At 45.3% G+C, this 22,035-nt stretch overlaps 1 protein-coding gene across 3 annotated transcripts in view; it reads left to right on the forward strand.

Annotated features, from left to right (window-relative positions):
- Positions 1-5,278: 5,278 nt before the first annotated feature.
- LOC135512445 (kinase non-catalytic C-lobe domain-containing protein 1-like) overlaps positions 5,279-22,035 on the forward strand; it is an 81,390-nt gene continuing 64,633 nt past the window's right edge. For 2 of the 3 annotated variants that reach the window (XM_064934475.1, XM_064934476.1), the window contains exons 1-2: positions 5,279-5,912; positions 11,966-12,164. In XM_064934475.1, coding sequence (XP_064790547.1) covers positions 5,817-5,912; positions 11,966-12,164 — 295 coding nt within the window. In that variant the 5' untranslated portion in view covers positions 5,279-5,816. Of the gene's footprint in view, positions 5,913-9,862; positions 10,343-11,965; positions 12,165-22,035 lie in introns of those variants that run through there. The other variant, XM_064934474.1, reaches the window with a different exon arrangement.

The raw sequence follows: 22,035 nt of genomic DNA on the forward strand, positions 1-22,035 counted from the left end.
CAACAGCCGCAGCAGGAGCAGCGTAACAAGACTTTCTGGACTTGGGAGGAAATCCTTGATGGGAGAGAACCCTGGGCTAAACCAGGGGAGTGTAGCCGCCTCAAGGTGCAGCGAGAGAAGGAATGGACATGGAGGACGAACTGGACGGTAAAGGACCCTGGGTTCAGCCTGGAGAATATCGCCGTTCCAAGGAAGAACGGGAGGCGGAGAGGCGCTGGTATGAAGAGGCAGCACGGCGACGCGGTTGGAAGCCCGAGAGTCAGCCCCAAAAATGTCTTGGGGGTGGCTCACAGGGAGTATGGCTACGCCAGGTAGGAGACCTGCGCAAACTTCCTGTGCTTACCGGGGGGCTAAAGAGACCGGGCAGGCACTGTGTTATGCTGTGGAGCGCACGGTGTCTCCAGTGCGGGTGCATAGCCCAGTGCGGTACATACCAGCTCCTCGTATTGGCCGGGCTAGAGTGGGCATCGAGCCAGGTAAAGTTGGGCAGGCTTGGTGCTCAAGAGCTCCAGTGTGCCTGCACGGTCCGGTCTATCCAGTGCCACCTCCACACACCAGTCCTCAGGTGGCAGCTCCCCGCAAACAGGCTTCCTGTGCGTGTCCTCGGCCCAGTACCACCAGTGCCAGCACAACGCATCAGGCCTACAGGGCGCCTCGCCTCTCCAGCGCTGCCGGAGCCTTTCTCCTCTACAGCGCTGCTGGAGTCTCCCGCCTGTTCAGCGCAGCCAGAGCCTTCGCTGCCGGAGCCTTCGCTGCCGGAGCCTCCCGCCTGTTCAGCGCTGCCGGAGCCTTTCTCCTCTACAGCGCTGCTGGAGTCTCCTGTCTGTTCAGCGCAGCCAGAGATGCCAGCCTGCATGGAGCAGCCAGAGCGGCAAGCCTGCAAGGAGCAGCCAGAGCTGCCAGTCTGCATGGAGCAGCCAGAGCTGCCAGTCTGCATGGAGCAGCCAGAGCTGCCAGTGTGCATGGAGCAGCCAGAGCTGCCAGTCTGCAAGGAGCTGCCAGTCTGCAAAAGGCCGCCAGAGCTGTCAGTCTACATGGAGCAGCCAGATCCGTAAGTCTGCCAGGATCCGCCAGTCAGCCAGACTCTTCCAGATCTGCCAGTCAGCCAGACTCTTCCAGATCTGCCAGTCAACCAGACTCTTCCAGGTCAGCCAGGATCTGCCAGAAGCGCCAGCCAGCCAGGATCTGCCGGATCCAACTACCTGCCTGAGCTTCCTCTCAGTGCTGGGCTTCCTCTCGGTGCTGGGCTTCCTCGCAGTGCTGAGCTTCCTCTCAGTGCTGGGCTTCCTCTCAGTCCCGAGCTGCCCCTCAGTCCCGAGCTGCCCCTCAGTCCCGAGCTGCCTCTGTCCCGAGCTGCCCCTCAGTCCCGAGCTGCCCCTCAGTTCCGAGCTGCCCCTCAGTCCAGTGGGGTTCTGGGTGAGGACTACTAGGCCATGGTCAGCGGGGAGGGTGGACTATCCTAGGACGCGAGGAGGAGGGACTAAGACATTTATAGAGTGGGGTCCACGTCCCGCGCCGGAGCCGGAGCCGCCACCATGGACAGACGCCCACCCGGACCCTCCCTATTGTTTTGATGTGCGTCCGGGAGTCCGCACCTTGGGGGGGTTGTGGGGTGTATGGCATAGTCTATGGCTGCCTGAGGCGGTTCTCAATCAGAGTCAGGTGATTATCGTTGTCTCTGATTGGGAACCATATTTAGGCAGCCATATTCTTTGAGTATTTTGTGGGTGATTGTTCCTGTCTCTGTGTTTATGTTCACCAGATAGGCTGTATAGTTTTTCATGTTCCGTCTGTTGTTTTGTACATTTCAGTTATTTCATGTCTAGTCTATTTTCATCAAAAAACATGAGTAACCACCACGCTGCATTTTGGTCCGCTTCTCCTTCGACAGAAGAACGCCGTTCGGAACTGAGGGTCAGCTCGGAACTTAGGGTCAGCTCGGAACTGAGGGTCAGCTCGGGACTGAGGGGCAGCTTGGGACTGAGGGGCAGCTCGGGACTGAGGGGCAGCTCGGGACTGAGGCAGCTCGGAACTGAGGGTCAGCTCGGAACTGAGGGGCAGCTTGGGACTGAGGGGCAGCTTGGGACTGAGGGGCAGCTCGGGACTGAGGGGCAGCTCGGGACTGAGGGGCAGCTCGGGACAGAGGCAGCTCGGGACTGAGGGGCAGCTCGGGACTGAGGGGCAGCTCGGGACTGAGGGGCAGCTCGGGACTGAGAGGAAGCCCAGCACTGAGAGGAAGCCCAGCACTAAGAGAAAGCTCAGCCAGGTAGTTGAATCCGACAGATCCTGGCTGACTGGCAGTTCTGGCTGACTGGCGGATCTGGAAGAGTCTGGTTGACTGGCGGATCTGGAAGAGTCTGGTTGACTGGCGGATCTGGAAGAGTCTGGTTGACTGGCAGATCTGGAAGAGTCTGGTTGACTGGCAGATCTGGAAGAGTCTGGTTGACTGGCAGATCTGGAAGAGTCTGGCTGACTGACGGATCTGGCTGCTCCATGCAGACTGGCAGCTCTGGCTGCTCCATGTAGACTGACACCTCTGGTGGCTTCTTGCAGACTGGCAGCTTCTTGCAGACTGGCAGCCCCTTGCAGACTGGCTGCTCCATGCAGACTGGCAGCTCCGGCTGCTCCATGCAGACTGACAGCTCTGGCTGCTCCATGCAGACTGACAGCTCGGGCTGCGCTAAACAGGCAGGAGACTCCAGCAGCGCTGTAGAGGAGAAAGTCTCTGGCTGCGCTGAACAGGCGGGAGACTCCAGCAGCGCTGTAGAGGAGGATTGCTCTGGCTGCGCTGAACAGGCGGGAGACTCCGGCAGCGCAGGAGAGGAGAAAGGCTCGTGCAGCGCTGAACAGGCGGGAGACTCCGGCAGCGCAGGAGAGGAGAAAAGCTCCGGTAGCGCTGGAGAGGCGAGGCGCACTGTAGGCCTGATGCGTGGTGCTGGCACTGGTGGTACTGGGCCGAGGACACGCACAGGAATCCTGGTGCGGGGAGCTGCTACCGGAGCGCTGGTGTGTGGAGGTGGCACAGGATGGGCTAGACCGTGAAGGCGTACTGGAGATCTTGAGAACAGTGTTGGCACAAGACGTGCAAGGCTAGGGATGTGCACAGGAGGCCTGGTGCGTGAGGCTGGCACCAACTTCACCAGCCGACTAACACGCACCTCAGGACGAGTATGAAACGCTGACCCAGGTGCCATCAAATCCCTGACACGTTCCGTCGGGTGAATTCCATGCAAAAAGCACCAACACTGCAACTCCCTAATTTCTCTCTCCTCCAATTTCCCCATTAACTCCTTCACAGTCTCTGCTTCGCTCACCTCCAACACCGGCTCTTGTTCTGGTCTCCTCCTTGGCTCCTCGTGATAAACAGGGAGAGTTGGCTCAGGCCTGACTCCTGACTCTGCCACACTCTCCCTAAGCCCCTCCCCCCCCCCCAAGACATTTTTGGGGCTGACTCTCGGGCTTCCTAGCCAACCGTGTTCCCTCGTATCGCCGGCTCCTCTCTCCGGCTGCCTCTGCTCTCCTAAGTGCCTCCATCTGTTCCCATGGGAGGCGATCTCTTCCAGCCAGTATCTCCTCCCAAGTGTAACAACCCTTGCCTTCCAAAACATCTTCCCATGTCCACTCCTCTTTTCCCTGCTCCTCTTTTCCCTGCTAAAGATAAGCCCTGAAATGAGTAGGTGTGTCCAATTTTTTGACCGGTACTGCATATATACAGTGGGGCAAAAAAGTATTTAGTCAGCCATGGTGGAAAATAAGTATTTGGTCAATAACAAAAGTTTATCTCAATACTTTGTTATATACCCTTTGTTGGCAATGACAGAAGTCAAACGTTTTCACAAGGTTTTCACACACTGTTGCTGGTATTTTGGCCCATTCCTCCATGCAGATCTCCTCTAGAGCAGTGATGTTTTTGGGGCTGTTGCTGGGCAACACAGACTTTCAACTCCCTCCAAAGATTTTCTATGGGGTTGAGATCTGGAGACTGGCTTGGCCACTCCAGGACCTTGAAATGCTTCTTACGAAGCCACTCCTTCGTTGCCCGGGCGGTGTTTTTGGGATCATTGTCACGCTGAAAGACCCAGCCACATTTCATATTCAATGCCCTTGCTGATGGTAGGCTTTGTTACTTTGGTCCCAGCTCTCTGCAGGTCATTCACTAGGTCCCCCCGTGTGGTTCTAGGATTTTTGCTCACTGTTCTTGTGATCATTTTGACCCCATGGGGTGAGATCTTGCGTGGAGCCCCAGATTGAGGGAGATTATCAGTGGTCTTGTAAGTCTTCCATTTCCTAATAATTGCTCCCACAGTTACATTTACATTTAAGTCATTTGATTTCTTCAAACCAAGCTGCTTACCTATTGCAGATTCAGTCTTCCCAGGCTGGTGCAGGTCTACAATTTTGTTTCTGGTGTCCTTTGACAGCTCTTTGGTCTTGGCCATAGTGGAGTTTGGAGTGTGACTGTTTGAGGTTGTGGACAGGTGTATTTTATACTGATAACAAGTTCAAACAGGTGCCATTAATACAGGTAACAGGTGGAGGACAGAGGAGCCTCTTAAAGAAGAAGTTACAGGTCTGTGAGAGCCAGAAATCTTGCTTGTTTGTAGGTGACCAAATACTTATTTTCCACCATAATTTGCTAATAAATTCATTAAAAATACTACAATGTGATTTTTTGGATTTTTTTTCTTCTCATTTTGTCTGTCATAGTTGAAGTGTACCTATGATGAAAATGACAGGCCTCTCATCTTTTTAAGTGGGACAACTTTCATAATTGGTGGCTGACTAAATACTTTTTTGCCCCACTGTATATAGATACTGCACTGTTGGAGCTAGGAACCCAAGCATTTCGCTACACCTGAAGTAACATCTGCTAAATATATGTATGTGAACAATAAAATGTTGCTTTGAACATTTCATTTGATTTGGAACCACGATTTTCTGAAAATGTGGGAATTTTGCAACCCCACTTACAGGCCTGATGTGACGTGTAAACCACGAGTTTCAGGCCACCATATTAGGGTAAAGCTTGGGCTCAAAATAAGGCCTGATGTAAATAGATTAATTATAATGATAACATATACTAGTGCAGCATAAGTAACTCGTGCAAGCAGGTGTGATTTTGCACTTGGTAATACATGAGTAAAATCTTAACAACGCAGTTTGCAATTAATGTCACTCATGAGAATGAGTGCAAAAAAATGTAGGACAGAATTTGCAGCAAAGGCTACACCGTTCTAAGTCAATCAATGGCACGCTATTCCAGAATTGCTTTGATGCAGATCGCGGCGCTGTACGTGAATGGAATCTTGTAAATAGGCTACCCTTCTTCAAAACAAATTATGGTACATAGTGTAGCTTCGTAGCCTTTACTAGGAGGACTTGGGAACTGCCGTTTATTGTCGCAATGTCGGTTATTTTTGTGGAGGTGTGGCAGTCGTTGCCATGACAGCACATAGTTGGCAAACTCCCTTGTTGTCATTGATTATAGGAAGTACACATTCAAACGCTGTTTTTCGCTTGTTTAGGAATGAGAAGAACTGCTGTGACACCGCCACTGCCGTTTTGTTGAATGACGCATCATGTTGCTGGTGGTAGTGGAAGGACGGGTAACATTCTAAAAAGTAGCCCGCACTGTTCGTGTTTGGACCACGTATTCAGGCATTTAATCTTTCCTGACTCAATACAGTTTTGCCAGGACACCAAGGGAGGAAAAGCTTTAGGCTAAGGGCTTTAGGCTTTAGGCTAAGAGCTATGAGTATGAAACTGCACGCACCCAATTCTTCAAATATCCACAGTCTTGTTCAAAACTAAATACAATGGGGACATCTGGAACTGATGCAGTCGAATTCTCAGGGGAAGAAGAGGAGGAATACTATGAATTTGAGCATCTACCTGCACTCCTTGAAGATGAGGTGAGAGTGAATATTTATGTTTACATTATTATCATCATTAATATTATTGTTCTCTCAGTGGCATATATTAACCAAGCTTGAATATTGTAGGCTACCAACAATATTGTGTACTGAGGGTCCCCAAGGGACTGACTTTATTGTCTGTGAAATATATGCACCTGGGCTATGGCTATGTTACTTGTGCAGTCCCAATAGATAGGCTAATATATATGCTATTCACCAAGGGATTTAATGATTGAAGAAGACATGTTGTTTTATAAGGTCTATCAAATCAACATCATGCTGTCTGTCTCAGGACATCAGATTAATGTCTGTGATCTTTCCTTATAACTCTCAAGGTGATCAAGGACCATACTTATACTGTGGGACATAGGTAATGACCCCTGTTGTGTCCCCTCATGGCTTTAAATTGATAATCTGGAGATTCATTACAACATTAAAATACTACCCTGTCCTGTTTTCATCTCCCAGTTTGAGTTTTAAAGTAACTGCCCGGTGAAAATCTATCTTTTAAAAGTTAATATTCTGCTCATATCCAAATAATGTTGTTGACTCGTCCTATACTCATATTTGTGGCCAAAGCATAAATCTGAGAACCCCCCCCACACAAAAACCCTACCTTTACCTTGTATCTCAAACCAACCGTTTAAAAAAATGCTTGCTATTTCCTCACAGATCATGATGTCATCTCCCTGAAGAGGATGAGCAGGCCAATCAGCGGTCTACTCTCACAAATATTTTTTATGACTGATATACAGTACCAGTCAAAAGTTTGGACACACCTACTCATTCCAGGGTTGTTCTTTATTTGTAATATTTTCTAAATTGTAGAATAATAGTGAAGACATCAAAACTATGAAATAATGAACATAGAATCATGAAGTAACCCAAAAAGTGTTAAAACAAATCAAAATATATTTTAGATTCTTCAAAGTAGCCACCCTTTGCCTTGATGACAGCTTTGCAACCTCTTGGCGTTTTCTCAACCAGCTTCATGAGGTAGTCACCTGGAATGCATTTCAATTATTAATAGTTCATTTGTGGAATTTCTTTCCTTAATGCGTTTGAGCCAATCAGTTGTGTTGTGACAAGGTATACAGAAGATAAAGACCAAGTCCATATTATGGTAAGAACAGCTCAAATAAGCAAAGAGAAACAACAGTCCATCATTACTTTAAGACATGAAGGTCAGTCAATGCGGAAAATTTCAAGAACTTTGAAAGTTTCTTCAAGTGCAGTCACAAACCATCAAGCACTATGATGAAACTGGCTCTCATGAGGACCGCCACAGGAATCACACTGCACACTGCCATAACCCATCTGGACAAGAGGAATACCTATGTAGGAATGCTGTTCATCGACTACAGCTCAGCATTTAACACCATAGTACCCTCCAAACTCGTCAATAAGCTCGAGACCCTGGGTCTCAACCCCGCCCTGTGCAACTGGATCCTGGACTTCCTGATTGACCGCCCCCAGGTGGTGAGGGTAGGTAACACCATCTCCACCCCGCTGATCCTCAACACTGGGGCCCCACAATGGTGCGTTCTCAGCCCTCTCCTGTACTCCCTGTTCACGCACCCCTCCAACTCAATCATCAAGTTTACAGACGACACTATAGTGGTAGGCTTGATTACCCACAACGACGAGACAACCTACAGGGAGGAGGTGAGGGCCCTCGGAGTGTGGTGTCAGGAAAATAACCTCACACTCAATGTCAACAAAACAAAGGAGATGATTGTGGACTTCAGGAAACAGCAGAGGGAGCAGCCCCCTATCCACATTGACGGGACAGTAGTGGAGAAGGTGGAAAGTTTTAAGTTCCTCTACGTACACATCACGGACAAACTAAAATGGTCCACCCACACAGACAGTGTGGTAAAGAAGGTGCAGCGCAGCAGCAGGAGGCTGAAGAAATTCAGCTTGTCACCAAAAACACTCAAACTTTTACAGATGCACAATCGAGAGCATCCTGCCGGGCTGTATCATCGCCTGCTACGGCAACTGCTCCACCCACAACCGTAAGGCTCTCCAGAGGGTAGTGAGGTCTGCACAACGCATCCCAGGGGGCAAACTACCTGCCCTTCAGGACACCTACACCACCCGATGTCACAGGAAGGCCAAAAAGATCACCAGGGACAACAACCACCCGAGCCACTGCCTGTTCACCTCGCTATCATCCAGAAGGCGAGGTCAGTACAGGTGCATCAAGCGGGGACCGAGAGACTGAAAACAGTTTCTATCTCAAGGCCAACAGACTGTTAAACAGCCATCACTAACATTGAGTGGCTGCTGCCAACATACTGACTCAACTCCAGCCACTTTAATAATACAAATTGATTTAATACATGTATTCACTAGCCACCTTAAACAATGCCACTTTATATATTGTGTACATACCCTACATTACTCATCTTATATGTATATACTGTACTCTATACCATCCACTGCATTTTGCCTATGCCGTTCGGCCATCGTTCATTCATATATTTTCGTGTACATATTTTTATTCATTCCTTTACACTTGTGTGTGTAAGGTAGTAGTTGCGAAATTTTTAGGTTAGATTACTTGTCAGATATTACTGCATGGTAGGAACTAGAAGCACAAGCATTTCGCTACACTCGCATTAACATCTGCTAACCATGTGTATGTGACAAATAAAATTTGATTTGAATAGAAGACCCAGAGTTGCCTCTGCTGCAGAGGATAAGTTCATTATAGTTACCAGCCTCAGAAACTGCAGCCCAAATAAGTTCTTCACAGAGTGCATGAATCAGGCCTTGATGGTTGAATTGCAGCAAAGAAACCACTACTAAAGAACACTAATAATAAGAAGAGTGTCACGACTTCCGCGGAAGTCGGTTCCTCTCCTTGTTCGGGCGGCACTCTGCACTCGGCGGTCGACATCACCGGTCTTCTAGCCATCACCAATCCTATTACTGGTCATGTATTTAACCCTCTGTTTCCCCCATGTCTTTGTGTGTGATTGTTTGTTGTTCAGGTCGGTATGTTTCCGGCTGTTTTTTCCTGGGTGCTGTTTTCACCCGTGCTTTGTGGCAACCGTTATTGTTCGCACATTGGTATTGTTACTTTGTGCTATTTCTTAAGTAAAGTGCATTGTTCACTCATCTCTGCTCTCCTGCGCCTGACTTCATGCACCAGCTACACCCACCGCCTGACAAAGAGACTTGTTTGGGCCAAGAAACACTAGCAATGGACATTAGTCCAATGGAAGTATGTCCTTTTGTCTGAGGGGTTCCAAATTAAGGTTTTTGGTTCGAACTGCCGTGTCTTTGTGAGATGCAGAGTAGGTGAACAGATGATCTCCGCATGTGTGTTTCCCACCGTGAAGTATGGAGGAGGAGGTGTGATAGTGTGGGGGTTCTTTGCTGGTGACACTGTCAGTGATTCATTTAGAATTAGAGTCACACTTAACCAGCATGGCTACCACAGCTTTTTGCAGCGATACGCCATCCCACCTGGTTTGCGCTTAGTGGAGCTATCATTTGTTTTTCAACAGGACAATGACCCAACACACCTCCAGGCTGTGTAAGGGTGATTTGATCAAGAAGGAGAGTGATGGAGTGCTGCATCAGATGACCTGGCCTCCACAATCACCTGACCTCAACCCAATTGAGATGGTTTGGGATGAGTTGGACTGCAGAGTAAAGGAAAAGCAGCCAACAAGTGCTCAGCATATGTGGGAACTCCTTCAAGACTGTTGGAAAAGCATTCCAGGTGTAGCTGTTTGAGAAAATGCCAAGAGTGTGCAAAGCTGTTGTCAAGGCAAATGGTGGCTACTTTGAAGAATCTAAAATGCTAAATATATTTTGATTTGTTTAACGCTTTTTTTGGTTGACACATGATGCCATATGTGTTATTTCATGGTTTTGATGTCTTCACTATTATTCTACAATGTTGAAAATAGTAAAAATAAAGAAAAACCCTTGCATGAGTAGGTGTGTCCAAGCTTCAGACTGGTACTGTATGTCCACGCCATTCTATTGTTTAAATTGTTTGTTTTTTTACCTTTATTTAACAATGCAAATTCTTATTTTCAATGACGGCCTACTGAGGAATAGTGGGTTAACTGCCTTGTTCAGGGGCAGAACGACAGATTTTTACCTTGTCAGCTTGGGGATTCAATCTTGCAACCTTTCGGTTACAAGTTCTACGCTCTAACCACTAGGCTACCTGCCGCCCCAGCGTACGCATACACCATTCTAACACAGAAAAGCTACCTTTTAACATACTTCACTAGCATTGTTTGGAAAGAAAACAACTATTTCACTCGTATTGTAAGTAGTTATAATTCCAATGTTTAACCATGTACAGTGTGCAATATGATTCAGTGCAGAAGAGTTATTCAAAGTTTGTCACGATCGCCGTCTTCGTGGAAATGACCAGACCAGGGTGCAGTGTGGTGAGGGTACATTTTTCTTTATTATAAATGTAGGCAATAAAACAAGAAACAACAAAAACTAACATGAAGCTTACTAGGGCTAAACAGGCCACTAACAAAGACAACTACCCACAAAATACAAAAGGAAAAAAGGCTGTCTAAGTATGATTCCCAATCAGAGACAACAATAGACAGCTGTCCCTGACTGAGAACCATACCTGGCCAAAACATAGAAACACAGAACATAGAGTTTCCCACCCGAGTCACACCCTGACCAACCAAACACAGAGAATAAAAAGATCTCTACGGTCAGGGCGTGACACAGTTATTCACTTTGGAAGTTTGTAGCTGCAGGGGCTTTTGCAAGTGTGGAGACTCCACAGAGACACTGCAGGGTAATCTTGAGTGGAAGGCGGTATGTGTGGGGTCAGCCTGCCATATGCATTCAGCTGTAGTCTACACACAAGGGGAACAAGTGTAAACTTAGTCACATTTGACCTTTGAGTACTATGGGATGAATTAAACAACTCATGATTTCCCGTGATTACTTAGTCACCCACTTAGAAGCCCAACCAGAAAATAAATCACTCACTACTTCACTCTTTTCTTTCCCTCTTATCCTCTCTCCGTCTCTAAACCTTTGAGGAGTTCCAACCAGTGCAGATTTGGTCGCATTTAGAGCTCTTGGAGTGAGAGGGGAAGTTATGTGGACCTGCACATTTTAACTTGAGGAGAATGGGAGAGACTCAATGTTTCTCTGCACTGTTCTCAAGGGAAACAGTCTATTTATGGCCTTTTGCTGCTGCTTAAAGTGACAGTATTCTGCCCTATTATTGTGCCATATTCTACAGCATTGTGGGTGCGCTTTATTCACCTTCCTGAAACAAATACTTTGTAACTGACAGGCAACCATCTTTTAGATCTCTCTCAGATCAATTGAAGAGGTACTTTAAAGAGGAATATTCTGTCTTCACCCCAGTTCCATCTTTTTAAATGTTAGAAGAAAAGGGTTCCAAAAAAAGGGTTCTTCGGCCGTACAATAGGAGAACCCTTTTGGGTTCCGTGTAAAACTGTCTGTGGAAGGGGTTCTACATGGAACCCAAAAGGGTTCTACCTGGGGACAGCTGAAGAACCCTTTTAGGTTCTAGATAGAAAAAAAGTGCAAAGTGTTTAAAATTACAACAACTGAATGCCCATGTTCCATAAGACTTCCATGAGACTTTTGAGAAAAGAGTGGTCTGTTCCACTGTTCAGTCACATGCATGTAATGGAAATGCAGAGTACTGGACACATCATCACAATGGAGTCTCTCTATCTCAGTGCCATCAAAGACTGGCTTTTGTGCTCATGTGCAAAGCCAACAAAAGATCCTCTCTTCTTCACACACAAGTCCAGCACTGAAAATGTCAAACATGCCATGAATTGTTTCGTATTCATTGATGTAATAAAGCTTCTTCATAAGACAAAATGTGCCCGCTTGGCTTTGCACAGTTTGCAGCATGACATACGAGGGTGTGGGTGTAAATGTGTGTATTGCTGCATGACACATACTGTATTAATTGTGCCTGTGTGTGCATGTGTGTTACTCGTGTGTGTGTGTGTGTGTGTGTGTGTGTGTGTGTGTGTGTGTGTGCATGCGTGTGTCCGCAGGAGAACGTGTCCCTGGCAGATATCCTGTCGTTGCGGGACACCTGTCTGACGGAGCAGGAGGTGTGGGCGGTGTGTGTGGAGTGTGTCCTGGCCTTGCAGAGTATCGCCCCATCGACCCTCTTCCACACCCTGTGCATCACACCCGACACCCTGGCCTTCAATGCCCATGGCAATGTGTGCTTTATGGAGCAACTCAGTGGTGAGTCAACACAGCCCTCTCTACCTCAGAGATGATCCAGTCTCCCTGTCCATTCAGGGTCATGTTCATTAGGGCACACAAAAACGTTTAAAAGAGTTTTGTAAGAAGAAACAAAAAATAGTTCTCCTTTTTGCAGTAGTCCAAGTACTTCCTCCCTGCTTCACTTTATTTTCTTCCATTTAGTGCATATTGAACACAACCTAGGTCTATCAGTTATTCAGTGGATTCTATGGTGTTTCGTTTCAGTTACAGTTAATCTGTTAGTCAATGCTGTCTGCTATTGTAAACGACTGAGGCAGCACTCTCTCCACTGATCAATCAGTCTGATCTGATAAACACTGGCATCCTGAGGTCACAGGTCAATCTGTCCTCCCTATCTGAGGTCAAAGGGTCATAAAGATCAGGGCCCGTATTCAGGTCCCCCCTTCTATTTATTTTGACTTCAAAGGTCAAACTGATCTTAGACCAGCACTCCCACTCTGAGATGCTTAATGAATAGGGCTTCAGATTCTCCCCTTGAAAAGTTTGTTTACAAACCTCATCATATTCTCTTTTGGTCAGCAGTATATGTTTCAAACTAGAAAGTTCCACCTGTTCCCAAAATAATAAAAATGCAAAACGGCTGCTTTTGCAAAAGAGGGATGTCTCTTAAAATGTTGAGCTATTGTGTGATTACATCTGTGTGATGTGATTTTGCAGTCGTCTGCAGCTCCTCATCTCATTTGGATGGAAAAGGTTGGTGAAACAGTCATATCCTTCATGTTCAGGATAGTATGCCTCTGTCTCACCGTGTCCCTCCGACATACTGAGAAATCCACTCTGCCAACAGGCTAGCTTCTTCTCCTCTCAGGGAACTGCAATCATCTGTCTTTTACCAAACAAGGTTGCGTCACCGCCTGTCATACTCACCCCTGTTGTCCCTTCCACACAAACATACACAGGCAGGTAGGCAGGCACACGTATGCATGGATCCACAGACGTACATGCACACCGGACGCTCACACACATACGCACGCACACACATATCAGTTCAGGGATAGCCTCCCGTTTTCTCTTTTTTTGGCAACATCAGTAATTGATAAGCATTGATGAGATCAACAGTGTCCGTGTTGCCAAGGGGATTGTTTCCCTGGTAACTGATATTCTGGCGGTCAGCTGGCTATCAGTGCCTTTGACTCACCCTGGATTCACATTAGAATCTATTGCTATTTGCTAATTGAGATAATTTGGTTAAGACACAATAAGATGTGCTGTCAGATGTCCTTTGTTGTGCACATGTTGGAATACTAACCAGCACTTATACTACTACTTTTCTCCCCTGCACTGATTAGGTTTAATCAAGCAGTTTTTTGAATACTGATGTGTGTGGGACATCATCACGTGTTCCCTTAGGAATTGAGCATTCAGAGTGACCTTACGTGACCAATTAATGCTCAGTATGCAGCAGTGTTATTACTCATGGAGCAGTATCCATTCAAATCAAATCAAATTTTATTTGTCACATGCGCCGAATACAACAGGTATTCGTAGACCTTACTGTGAAATGCTTACTTACAAGCCCTTAACCAACAATGCAGTTCAAGACATAGAGTTAAGAAAATATTTGCTAAATAAACTAGTCAAATGTTTTATAAAAAGTAACACAATAAGATTACATAACAATAAAGAGGCTATATACAGGGGGTACCGGTACCAAATCAAATTTTATTTGTCACATACACATGGTTATCAGATGTTAATGCGAGTGTAGCGAAATGCTTGTGCTTCTAGTTCCGACAATGCAGTAATAACCAACGAGTAATCTAACCTAACAATTCCACAACTACTACCTTATACACACAAGTGTAAAGGGATAAAGAATATGTACATAAAGATATATGAATGAGTGATGGTACAGAACGGCATAGGCAAGATGCAGTAGATGGTATAGAGTACAGTATATACATATGGGATGAGTAATGTAGGGTATATAAACATAAAGTGGCATAGTTTAAAGTGGCTAGTGATACATGTATTACATAAAGATGGCAAGATGCAGTAGATGATATAGAGTACAGTATATACATATGAGATGAGTAATGTAGGGTATGTAAACATTATATTAAGTGGCATTGTTTAAAGTGTCTAGTGATACATTTTTACATCAATTTCCATCAATTTCCATTATTAAAGTGGCTGGAGTTGAGTCAGTATGTTGGCAGCAGCCACTCAATGTTAGTGGTGGCTGTTTAACAGTCTGATAGCCTTGAGATAGAAGCTGTTTTTCAGTCTCTCGGTCCCTGCTTTGATGCACCTGTACTGACCTCGCCTTCTGGATGTTAACGTGTGGTTATTGTCCTTTATGATCTTTTTGGCCTTCCTGCGACATCGGGTGGTGAAGGTGTCCTGGAGGGCAGGTAGTTTGACCTCGGTGATGCGTTATGCAGACCTCACTACCCTCTGGAGAGCCTTACTGTTGTGGGCGGAGCAGTTGCCGTACATGGCGGTGATACAGCCCGACAGGATGCTCTCGATTGTGCATCTGTAGAAGTTTGTGAGTGCTTTTGGTGACAAGCCAAATTTCTCCAGCCACCTGATGTTGAAGAGGCGCTGCTGCGCCTTCTTCACAACGCTGTCTGTGTGGGTGGACCAATTCGAGTCAATGTGTGAGGGTACAGGTTAGTCAGGATAATTTCTACATGTAGGTAGGGTTAAAGTGACTATGCATAGATAATAAACACTGAATAGCAGCAGTGTTAAAACAAAGGAGGGAGGGTCGTTTCAAATATTCCGTGTGGCCTTTTGATTAATTGTTAAGCAGTCTTCTGGCTTGGGGGTAGAAAGTGTTAAGGAGCCTTTTGGACCTAGACTTGGCACTCCGGTACCGCTTGCCGTGTGGTTGCAGAGAGATATAGGTTCTGGATTGCAGGAAGCTTGGCGCCAGTCGGTCGGATGATCTTTTCAGTTTCCTCATTCTCCTGAAGGGGAAAATGTGTTGTTGTGCCCTCTTCACAATTGTCTTGGTGTGTTTAGACCATGATAGTTTGTTGGTGAGGTAGACACCAAGGAACTTGAATCTCCCGACCTGCTCCAATACAGCCCCGTCGATGTTAATGGAGGCATGTTCGGCCCTTCTTTTCCTGTCGTCCACAATCATCTCCTTTGCCTTGCTCACATTGAGGGAGAGGTTGTTGTCCTGGCACCACACTGCCAGGTCTCTGACATCCCTATACGCTGTTGCATCGTTGTCGGTGATCAGGCCTACCACTGTTGTGCCTTCAGCAAACTTAATGATGGTGTTGGAGTCGTGCTTGGACACGCAGTCATGGGTGAACAGGGAGTACAGGAGAGATCTAAGCACGCACCCCTGAGGGTAGGTTGTTTTTTGCAATCATATTGTTAGCAGTGTCATGACTGTCCTGATCAGGTCAGGTTACAGGAGACCACAACCCTACAGATTATCTCTCAACCCCAACAGAGGAGGAGAGATCTAGGGGTCTGAAGATGTGGGGTTTTATGACCCCTCACGCCCCTGGTAAATCTCAGGCCACAGACAAATTCCTTTGTCCTGTTACTATGGAGAACCAGCCTCAGAACTTTAAACATGAAATAAAGGGACTTTGGAACAATGGTTTCCATCAGCCACAATGGTGGTCATGACGATAGATGCAGTATGAGAATGTATGTCATTTTTGTTTTGATATTAAAGGATAATAGATGACGTTATTACGAATACGTTGTAACGTGAAGAGTTTTCCTAGTATATGTTTGATGTTTATACATTGTACGTTGTGTGGAAAATGTCCAAATCAAAGGGAATGTTTTGGTAAAGATTAAATGTTAAGTTAGTTGTTTAAAATTGGATTTGAGTAAAATCTAGACCTTCCCTCATTAACTTGGTACGCCCAGAGAATTTCCTTAAAGGCGGTTACACCCACTTCTGACCCAAGGGTATAAAACCAGTATAGAATTTACAGAGAGGACTATGTGACCCAAGCTGCAGCCAAGGTCTAAAAAGTCCATGAATCCAGAATGCAACACAAGTTTGAAGACAAAGAAATCCTTTTCTACCCAAGCTACGGATGAGTAGCTGTGTCTAAGCGGGTGAATTCAAGCCGGACCCCCTTAGCATCCAATCTCAGCAAATTGTGGTATTTAAAAGTTTCATTCCTATGCTGTGCTCTGAGCTACAGAGCTGTCTGTCCTCAGAAGACCCCTTCCATAGCAAGGGTGAGGGAACAGACTCCTAAGCCAAAAGGACACTGACATCGGGAGGACGATCAGAGAGGTGCGCAGGAGAAGTGCGTCATCGAGCAGCTGAACGGTCCACGCAGAGAATCCTCTGAGATAATCCCCACGTAATTACATCATTATATTCTGACCCATAAGAGCGGCAGTTTGGGGCAAGGCTAGGGTTAGAATAAGCATTACTGACAAATTCACCCAAATGTATATTTCTCTTGTGTACTTTCTTTTTTCTCTCTCCCTTTGAAGTTCCCATTTTGGGTAACACGCGCCATAGTGTATTGGCCCGTTATACTAAGTTCTAATCAATAGCCTATAATGTGTTTTGTCTATATGTATATTTTATTATCATTTTAGCTTTTTGGTAAATAAATATTCAACTAAGATTGGTGTGGTACTAACTCATTGGTGAGACCCGGGTCCGTGCAGATTGACGGGCTATATGATGTTGTCACGCCTTGGTCTTAGTATTTTGTGTTTTAGTTTATTAGTTAGTCAGACCAGGGTGTGACATGGGTTTATTATGTATTGTATTTTCATATTGGGGTTTGTAGTAGTTGGGATTGTAGCTGATTAGGGGTGTGTGTGTTTAATAGGTTTGGCTGCCTGAGGCGGTTCTCAATCAGAGTCAGGTGATTCTCGTTGTCGCTGATTGGGAACCGTATTTAGGTAGCCTGGTTTTTGCTTTGTATTTCGTGGGTGATTGTTCCTGTCTCTGTGTAGTGTGCACCAGTCAGGCTGTATAGGTTTCACGTTCTGTTTGTTGTTTTTGTATTTATTAAGTTATTTCATGTATAGTTCGTTTGTTTGTTTTCACATTAAACATGAGTAACTTACACGCTGCATTTCGGTCCGACTTTCATTCAACAAAAGAAGAACGCCGTTACAGATGTTCAGAACAAAAATGGTAGAGTTGGTTAATTAGCGGCTGTTGTAAAATCGATATTCTGATATTCTGAGTTAATTTGGGAAATAGAAACTCAATAAAAACTAGTTTTCCCATGGTGCCCCAGGTTAATGAGTTAATAATTGCTTGATTCAGAAACTTTTAATCATTCGACAGACAATAGTCGTCACATTTAACTAATACAACGTCACGACAGCAGGGAGTACATTCCTTCACCCATTGAATTCACTGTAGTCTCCTTTCTACAATATGTATGTGTTTGCCTCTCTTGTTATATTATAGACCGAGCTAACTTGTGATTTGGCCTTACCTTGTAGCTGTTGATGCACCTGGAATAGAGTAAAGTGCTATTTCAGATTGAGTGAATTTGCAATTGCCATTATTCAATAAATAAATAAAATATTTTCTATAACCAAATAATTAACAGCACTTTATACAGGTATTTCCCTCTTTTCCTATGGATTGCTCATTTTGCAGTAGTACAATCCACTCATATTTCCATTTCTTTCCTTCCCTCCTCACTCACCATCTCCCTTTCACATCCTTTTCCCCTCTTTCTTCCTCTCCACAATTCCATCTTGACCTCTCCTCTCTTCTCTTCCCTCTGTCTTTGTCTCTACCCAGTAGTGTTCACTTCTCCTTGGCCGTTCGTTCGTACCCTCTGTAGTGTCTCTGGTTTGCCCTCCACCTGGGTTGGGAGCACCTCAGTCATAACTCCAGAAGTCAGAGGTGGCCCTGTGACGATTGGCCTATGTCAATGTCCATCACATAGTCTAAAGTCTTGCCTGGTCATGTACTGTATACACACATGATATAAATCAAGCTATTATGAGAAGTCCATTTATTGTAAAAAATGTGGGGGTAGTCATGTAATCCAATGTCTTGATTGTTGATCACCTGTGAAAGGAAAGGAACAAGTTTAGAGTTGATGGTCGAACTCAGTCAGATGGTTTGGAGCTAAAATCTTTTGCTGTTTCGTCTCCAGTGAATATAGCCTAACTCTTTCTGTTCATGGAATTGATGAAAAAACGTTACTACTACATTGGATAATGTGTAACAATTCAAATGTGAAGGTAGAAGTGTAAATTATTACCTTGTATTACTTGTTTAATACAGAGGGTTATCTGGCCGTTACCTGGTCAGAGTTTCCACCTTCAAACGGTGGTTGCGTTCAAGAGTGCATAGTTTATTCAGGAGTATGGGTAATGCAGAAGTTGCTAATTCCCGGGGGGAAGGTCATCTTTGAAGCCCTATGTTATATTTATGCATTAAGCATGGTTTAGCACTTTGATCGAGTTCGATCTGAAAATGTCTCTGTATTTTATTCCTTATGAATGCTAGTTTTCATGATGTGAAATGACATCTTGTTCTCATTGGTCAGAGGCATGATGGGTAGTCCTATTTAAACCCTGTCCTTTCATTGTTTGAGAGAGAGAGGAGGGTAAGGTTGGCATGCTGCCGTTGACAGGCATTATTGAGCCTGGGTTTTCTTTAATATACTGATTCAGTTCAGTTTGGCTTTGATCAACCACCAGTTTGTTATTTTGTTTGTAAATACAGTGACAAGAAAAAGTATGTGAACCCTTTGGAATGACCTAGATTTCTGCATAAATTGGTCATACAATTTGATCTGATCTTCATCTAAGTCACAACAATAGACAAACGTAGTGTGCTTAAACTAATAACACGCAAATTATTGTATTTTTATTGTCTATATTGAATACATAATTTAAACATTCACAGTGTAGGTTGGAAAAAGTATGAGAACCCCTAGGCTAATGACTTTTCCAGAAGTCCAATCAATGAGACGAGATTGGAGATGTTGGTTAGAGCTGCCTTGCCCTATAAAAAACACTCACCAACTTTGAGTTTGCTATTCACAAGAATCATTGCCTGATGTGAACTATGCCTCCAACAAAAGAGATCTCAGAAGACCTAAGATTAAAAATTGTTGACTTGCATAAAGCTGGAAAAGGTTACAAAAGTATCTCTAAAAGCCTTGATGTTCATCAGTCCACGGTAAGACAAATTGCCTGTAAATGGAGAACAGTTCAGCACTGTTGCTACTCTCCATAGGGGTGGCCATCCTGCAAAGATGACTGCAAGAGCACAGTTCAGAATGCTCAATGAGGATAAGACAAATCCTAGAGTGTCAGCTAAAGACTTACAGAAATCTCTGGAACATACTAACATCTCTGTTGATGAGCCTACGATACGTAAAACACTCAACAAGAATGGGAGGACACCATGGAAGATGCCACCGCTCTCCAAAAAAACATTGCTGCACATCTGAAGTTTGCAAAAGTGCACCTGAATGTTCCACTGGGCTACTGGCAAAATATTCTATGGACAGATGAAACTACAGCTGAGTTGTTTGGAAGAAACACACAACACTATCTGTGGAGAAAAAAAGGCACAGCACACCAACATCAAAACCTCATCCCAACTGTAAAGTATGGCGGAAAGAGAATCGTGGTTTGGGGCTACTTTGCTGCCTCAGGGCCTGGACAGCTTGCTATCATCAACGGAAAAATGAATTCCCAAGTTTTAAGACATTTTGCAGGAGAATGTTAGGCTGAATTGAATTGAAACAGTTTTGTAAGGAGGAATGATCCAAAAAATTTCCTGACCATTGTGCCGGTCTGATCCGCAACTACAGAAAACGTTGAGGTTGAGGTTATTGCTGCCAAAGTAGGGTCAACCGGTTATTAAATCCAAGGGTTCACTTACTTTTTTCCACCCTGCACTGTGAATGTTTACACGGCGTGTTCAATAAAGACATGAAAATGTGGAATTGTTTGTGTTATTAGTTTAAGCAGACTGTGTTTGCCTATTGTTGTGACGTAGATAAAGATCATATCAAATTTTATGACCAATTTATGCAGAAATCCAGGTATTTCCAAAGGGTTCACATACTTTTTCTTGCCACTGTCTTGTACAGTCTCGTCGGCTATGCTAAGTCTAATCCTCACTTTGCTAATAAAAAGTCTCACTCTGGGCATAAAGAACCAGATCTGCATTGTTACCTCCTCACTCCTCACTTCACAAGCCCCAAATCTAGACCTGACCTACTAAACAGTCTCTAGCTGTGGGAAGAGGCATTATCCCTACTTTCAACCCAGCACAAACAATGGCCTACTTAAGACTGAAAAGGCTCCGCATCGTGACACCAAGGCTTTGATCAGGAGTTAGCTGCAGTCTCATTAGTCTGGGTTTGTCTCTGAGCTATTGAATAATATAAACTCAGCAATAAAAGATCATTTGTAAAAATCCATATAACTTCACAGATCTTCATTGTAAAGGGTTTAAACACGGTTTCCCATGCTTGGAACGGACGTGGAACGGACGTTAAGACACTAACAGCTTACTGACAGTAGGCAATTAAGTTATGAAAACTTAGGACACTAAAGAGGCTTTTCTACTGACTCTGGAAAAACACCAAAGAAAGATGCCCAGGTTTCCTGCTCATCTGCGTGAACGTGCCTTAGGCATGCTACAAGGAGACATCAGGACTGCAGATGTGGCCAGGGCAATAAATTGCAATGTCCGTACTGTGAGACTCCTAAGACAGCGCTACAGGGAGACAGGACAGACAGCTAATCGTCCTCGCAGTGGCAGACCACGTGTAACAACACCTGCACAGGATTGGTACATCCGAACATCACACCTGCGGGACAGGTGCAGGATGGCAACAACAACTGCCCGAGTTACACCAGGAATGCACAATCACTCCATCAGTGTGCAGACTGTCCACAATAGGATGAGAGAGGCTGGACTGAGGGATTGTAGGCCTGTTGTAAGGCAGGTCCTCACCACACATCACTGGCAACAACGTCGCTTATGGGCACAAACCCACCGTCGCTGGACCAGACAGGACTGGCAAAAAGTGCTCTTCACTGACAAGTCACGGTTTTGTCTCTCCAGGGGTGATGGTCGGATTTGCGTTTATCGTCGAAGGAATGAGCGTTACACCGAGGCCTGTACTCTGGAGTGGGATTGATTTGGAGGTGGAGGGTCCATCATGGTCTGGGGCGGTGTGTCACAGGATCATCCGACTGAGCTTGTTGTCATTGCAGGCAATCTCAACGCTGTGTGTTACAGGGAAAACATCCTCCACCCTCATGTGGTACCCTTCCTGCAGGCTCATCCTGACATGACCCTCCAGCATGACAATGCCACCAGCCATATTTCTCATTCTGTGCGTGATTTCCTGCAAGACAGGAATGTCAGTATTCTGCCATTGCCAGCGAAGAGCACGGATCTCAATCCCACCTGTTGGATCAGATGGTGAGGGCTAGGGCCATTCCACCCCAGAAATTCCCCCCCAGAACTTGCAGGTGCCTTGGTGGAATAGTGGGGTAACATCTCATAGCAAGAACTGACAAATCTGGTGCAGTCCATGAGGATGAGATGCACTGCAGTACTTAACTTAATGCAGCTGGTGGCCTCACCAGACACTGACTGTTACTTTTGATTTTGACCCCCCCCTTTGTACAGGGACACATTATTCCATTTTTGTTAGTCACATGTCTGTGGAACTTGTTAAGTTTATGTCTCAGTTGTTGAATCTTGTTATGTTCATACAAATATTTACACGTGTTAAGTTTGCTGAAAATAAACAGAGTTGACGGTGAGAGGACATTTCTTTTTTTGCTGGGTTGACAAACATTAGGAACAACTTTCCTAATATTGAGTTGTTTCTAAATAGTTTGACAGGGATGCTGGCCCATTTTGACTCCA

Source organism: Oncorhynchus masou, chromosome 24 (genome assembly GCF_036934945.1).
Source record: "Oncorhynchus masou masou isolate Uvic2021 chromosome 24, UVic_Omas_1.1, whole genome shotgun sequence".
NCBI classification, from domain to species: Eukaryota; Metazoa; Chordata; class Actinopteri; order Salmoniformes; family Salmonidae; genus Oncorhynchus; species Oncorhynchus masou.